The 6,000-nt window shown below is 39.9% G+C and overlaps 1 protein-coding gene across 1 annotated transcript; it reads right to left on the reverse strand.

Annotated features, from left to right (window-relative positions):
- Positions 1–803: 803 nt before the first annotated feature.
- On the reverse strand, positions 804–5,607 carry dmbx2 (diencephalon/mesencephalon homeobox 2). Its single transcript, XM_074636978.1, has 4 exons — positions 5,350–5,607; positions 4,274–4,440; positions 3,096–3,271; positions 804–1,779 (listed from the first exon to the last, which is right to left on the reverse strand). Exons 2-4 carry the CDS (start codon positions 4,431–4,433, stop codon positions 1,300–1,302), a joined length of 816 nt encoding a protein of 271 aa, XP_074493079.1. The 5' UTR covers positions 4,434–4,440; positions 5,350–5,607; the 3' UTR covers positions 804–1,299.
- Positions 5,608–6,000: the final 393 nt, after the last annotated feature.

The following is a 6,000-nucleotide window of genomic DNA, read 5'->3' on the forward strand; positions in this document are numbered from 1 at the left end:
GTGGCCCTAACACTCCGTAGCACATTTGCACTTCTGCCCTCACTGCATTAGACTTATATACTATATACTTAGACTATAAACTGTGTTACCTTCATGCTCAAATGTTTTGCAGCTCCAGACAGATTTTTTTTTTTGCCTAAAATGTCTCTTTTGATAGTAAAGGTTGCTGACCCCTGTACTAGAACATGTTTACATGCTGCAATGTTAAAAAAAACAAAAAACGTTATTTTCCTCATGCTGTCTGCATCTCAACTGGACTGCATTGGAATTGCGTTGCTAGGCAACAGCTTGGGTCCACGTCTACTACGTTTAAAACTGTGTAATGGTCTATATACTATTGTATATTTGTGACATCACAAAATTACAGAAATCCTGAGAGCATTTGTATCAAAGGCATAGTTTCTGAATACAGGCTGTGTGTATATCTCCATGGATTGAGCGTTTTGATTCATTCACAGTATTTGTATAGCACTTAAATCTGCTTTATAATAAAAAAAAAAAAGAGAGACATGAAAATCTCACTTTTTACAATTGGGACCTTTAAATTAGCAATACCTTTCTTTTAGATTAAGATAAATATCTACGTATATAAATTGTCAAATTTTACATGAAGTTTGGTAAATGTAAATCATCGTTCATTGTCACACAGCATATGTACCATTGTACACACCACAGCACACAGTGAAATTTTACTCTCTGTATTTAACCCAGGGAGCAGATACAGTAGGCAGCTACTATATACTCTGTATGTATATATATATATATATATATATATGGGGGGGTCCGGTGCCTAGCTGAGGGCACCCCAGCATTTTACATCATCACCCAGCTGTATACCAAAAGAAGAAAAAAAAAACTGAATTCAGGTACAAATAATTTTATTTCACATTTCCATGTTGCAGTGCCTTAGCTACAATGAGGAACTTTCTCTCAGATGCTTTACCATCATTATCACTGTGTAGCTGCTTGGCAGTGTAGCCAGCTTAACAATGCTGCTTTAAATGTGGTGTTTACATTGCTTGTGATGGATTAAACAACAGCAAACTCACACTGTACCACTGGTGAAATAAAGGCAACCTGTAGATGTTAATTAAAGCAGACCCAAATTAGACCTGGAAGTATATGACTGTACAGCTTTACATCTCTCAGCTTTACACCCCAGATATTCAATAAAGCTCTCTAAATAAAAATTCATATTCAGTCAGGTTTACAGGAACAAGACAGTAAGTGCTTCCCTCGTGTTCAGGTGAGTCCACAAGGAGCAGAGATCCCGGGTTGTATAGGTGTGCAGGTCTACGGTTACAGCCCCAGGTGAGGGTGAGGCCCAGCTTTACTGGAACAAGCAGTCTGAAGGGAGAGGCTACAGTTTTCAGTAAGTGACGATGGATGAAGCCCCAAGGCGGAGGAGCCGTGCTGCTGTATGATGGGCCAGAACACCGGGGGAAGGGCGAGCTCGGCGGACAGCACTCCTACGACCGACTGGTGAGGCGTGTGGCTGAAGGGGTAAAGTGGAGGAGAGTGAAGGCGGAGGGGGCACCGTGAGACATCAGAGTCTGAAGGAGCGAGAGGAGGTGGGCAAACATCCCTCGTTTTATCCACATGAGGAGGAGGAGGAGGAGGACAGCGATGAAGAGGAGGGATGTTGCTGTCAATGTCCTGTTTGTCTTCCTCCTGTCCCACCTTGCTGCGATGTGGAGGCTCCTCCAGGCTGCTGTCTCTGGAGACGGGGGAGCACCTCTGACCTTTACGAAACTTTGCCCTCCTGTTCTTGAACCACACCTGGACAAGAGAGAGAGAGGGAGAGAATAAACAGCAAACGTAAGTTTATGTATTTATACAGCACAATTCACACCGAAGGCAGTTTCAACGTGCTTTACAAACATTTAAACTTTAAAAGGTTGAGTAAAAAATGTGAAAATATGTAGAAATTTAGAGGCAATGTCAAAGAAAATACTACACTTTTATAATTAGATAGATAGATAGATGGATAGATAGATAGATAGATAGATAGATAGATAGATAGATAGATAGATAGATAGATAGACAGACAGATAGATAGATAGATAGATAGACAGACAGATAGATAGATAGATAGATGGATGGATAGATAGATAGATATATAGATAGATAGATATATAGATAGATAGATAGATAGATAGATAGATAGATAGATAGATGGATGGACGGACGGACGGACGGACGGACGGACGGACGGACGGACGGACGGACGGACGGACAGATAGATAGATGGATGGATGGATGGATGGATGGATGGATGGATGGATGGATGGATGGATGGATGGATGGATGGATATATAGATAGATATATAGATAGATAGATATATAGATAGATAGATAGATAGATAGATAGATAGATAGATAGATAGATAGATAGATAGACAGACAGACAGACGGACGGACGGACGGACGGACGGACGGACGGACGGACGGACGGACGGACGGACGGACGGACGGACGGACGGACGGACGGACGGACGGACGGACGGACGGACGGACGGACGGACGGACGGACGGACGGACGGACGGACAGACAGATATATAGATAGATAGATAGATAGATAGATAGATAGATGGATGGATGGATGGATGGATGGATGGATGGATGGACGGACGGACGGACGGACGGACGGACGGACGGACGGACGGACGGACGGACGGACGGACGGACGGACGGACGGACGGACGGACGGACGGACGGACGGACGGACGGACAGACAGACAGATATATAGATAGATAGATAGATAGATAGATAGATAGATAGATGGACGGACGGACGGACGGACGGACGGACGGACGGACGGACGGACGGACGGACGGATGGATGGATAGATAGATAGATAGATAGATGGATAGATAGATAGATAGATACTGTATTATTCCTTAAAATAAGAAGTATTTGTGTTCCTCAGATTCATATCATCCATTTTCTTCTCCTCATTAAAGCTACATATATTCAGAGAATATATATTAATATCAAAAGTTAAATTGTTTTTTTTCATTGTAAATAAACAACTACAAGCAGTATTATTAGTTTCCAGTCAGGTGTTGGACAGAGGAGTGTGCTCTCTCTCACCTGAATGCGAGCCTCAGGCAGGTTGATGCAGACAGCCAGCCTCTCTCTCATGCCCACATCTGGGTACTGAGTCTGCTGGAAGGCTTTCTCCAGAGCCTGCAGCTGTGACACCGTGAACGCCGTCCGGCTGCGGCGTTGCTTCTGCTGGTTGCCATAGCGAGCCTCCAGGATCAGCTCTGGCAAGGACAGAGAGAGACAACAAGTCAACACCAAAACACAGTCAGGAGCAAGTTCTCTTCCACTTACTGTAATAAGGAGCATGACAGGGAAGTCGTTTTCTATTTCCTCTCACATTTCCATTTTTCTTTAGAGGTTTGACCTGATTTTAGACTTTTATTTAAAAAAAAAAAGATATCTCTTTTCTTAGGCTCACATAAATCTGTGAAGTATGAATTCATTGGCTTTCCACAAGTGGAAGTTGTATCAGGTGGAAGCCAGATATAAACAGTGGTGGAAGAATTCTTCACTGAAGTCAAAGTAGCAATAACACACTTTAAAAATACTCCAGTCCATTCATAATTTCACTCAGGTAGAAATGCATACAAGTACTATCAACAACATAATGCAACAAAATTCTTTAACTTGTAAGTAGCATTGCAATGTCAGTAGTGCTGGGCAATTAGATCATTTTTAAAAAGCATATTTTTATATATTAAATCTTTATTTGCAAAGCAACCAGTGGTGGAAGAAGTGCTCTTTACTTAAGTAACAGTAGCAATACTACACTATAGAAATACTCTGTTACAAGTAAAAGTCATGCATTTAAATGTTTACGTACAAAAGTATTGGCATCAAAATAAACCTAAAGTACCAAAAAGTAAAAGTATTCATTATTCAGAATGGCCCACTGTAGAAGAGTAGAAGTATAAAGTAGCAGAAAATGGAAATACTCAAGTAAAGTACCTCAAAATTGTAGGTAGAAGTTGAGTAAATGTGTTATTGTTTCCACCACCACAAAACAAATCAGTGTTCATTAAATCTTTTTTTTTTTTAAAGTTTATAATGTTCATAATCTATTGTTCATCCCTATTACTATCATCACCATTAACTCTATTTGTATTTATTATTTACATATATTTTATTTTATGTATTAAGTTACATACATTTTTAAACATGACATAGCAACAGAAACGGATTTAAAGCTGGGACTAAACAGGAGCAGGATGATGCTGACCAACCTGCCAGTCTCTCGGCCACAGACAGGGTGTGCACTGCTGGGCTGGCTGCTGCAGAGTAAACGTGGTACTGCTCCGCCATCTGGTGGTGGAGGTCCAGCAGCATGGAGCTCACACCGTGGAGAGGATACACACCAACACCACCGAAACCCAACGAGTTCATATTGAATCTGAGGAAACAGAAAGACTCACTTTACTGACTGAAAGGCGCATTTTTTTTTAACACGGATAGTACTATTAAACCTTATTAAAACTTTCTAAATACACTTGCTTCTGATGTTTTATGTAAATCAGAATCAGAATCAGAATCAGAATCAGAATGGTGTTTATTGCCAGGTGTAAGAGGTATACACTAGGAATTTGCTTTGGTTATGTTGGTGCAAGTCAAACAGTATAATAACACAAGAATAAATAAAAACGTTAGATTAAAATAAGAATAAAAAACTGAAATTCTACCAATATACAATATACAAAATAAGCTATAAACAAAAATAAACATGAAAGCACTTGCCCTGTTAAAGGCTACAATAACATTTACTATAAATATGTTATTAACTGTTAATTTGATAAATTCTCAATGCTCCACTTTCTTGGCATATTATAACTGTTCAGATTGTGAATTCTGTATTGTATAAGTTGATTAATATGTCTGTATGCATTAGTAACAATTATTTTTTCTTTTAACTTATACTTTTATATTCTTTTATTCATTTTTTTATCTTATGCACTTTGTGCTCTTTTATCTTGCTTTTATATATATAAAGCACTTTGAATTGCCTTTGTGTATGAAATGTGCTATATAGATAAACTTGCCTTGCCGGGAAATTTTTAAAATAAAATATCATCATTACATTTTTTACGAGTTTGTCGAGATCTTTGCTCTTAAACTACAAGAATACCAAAATTGACAGATATTTTGCTAATTATATCCATAAAAGCAGCATTATTTTAAACTCAAATATCACAACTCATAAATGTGTATCCATAATATACAATTAAGACACAATAATCCTCCCTTCATTCAGGGATGAAAACGTCGTTAAATCTTCAGTTTTCTTTAGGCTCCTTGTTCTGTTTACCTGAGATCCAGCGCGTCAGATCCAGGTGCGCTTTTACGCACAGGAGTGTGGAGCTGCAGGTGCAGACCTGGTGTAGTCCAGTATCTCTTAGTCCAGTTTGGGCCTTAAATCCTCGCACACTAACTAGCTCTCTCTTTGCAGTGGATCTGATTCTCCGAAACCATTCTCACCCAGGACAATTTAAGAAGCATTTACCCAGACTCCCCTCAGCCATTAGCCAATAGAAAGAAAGGTATTATCTGGGATTAGGTGGGATGAGGGGGGAGATGGGGGCTGCAAGGAGCTCAAGTTTGTGAAACTATTGAACTTGAGATTTATGCCAAAGGATCCCTCCTATAAGCGAGCGTTTCATTCCCTCCAGTTAAAACAATTAAAACAATGTGGTGGGCTAATCTCCGAGGCAGGCCAGATTAAAATAACAGCCTTTGATTGTGCTCTCCTTCTCACTCCTCTTTCTCCCAGGCTGCTGGCTCTGACAGCTATAGGGGGAGGGGGTTTCTCTCTCTCTAAGGGTTTGTTTTGCTAACAGGCACCATATTTTGCCCATAAACTGTCACCATGTGAAGTTAATCTGAACCTCCTCAATGAGAACTATTTCTTTAAAAATCCAGTTGAATTAGAAGTCTTCCCAGGAAACGAAAACAGGAAAAA

Source organism: Sebastes fasciatus, chromosome 5 (assembly GCF_043250625.1).
Source record: "Sebastes fasciatus isolate fSebFas1 chromosome 5, fSebFas1.pri, whole genome shotgun sequence".
Taxonomy (NCBI): Eukaryota; Metazoa; Chordata; class Actinopteri; order Perciformes; family Sebastidae; genus Sebastes; species Sebastes fasciatus.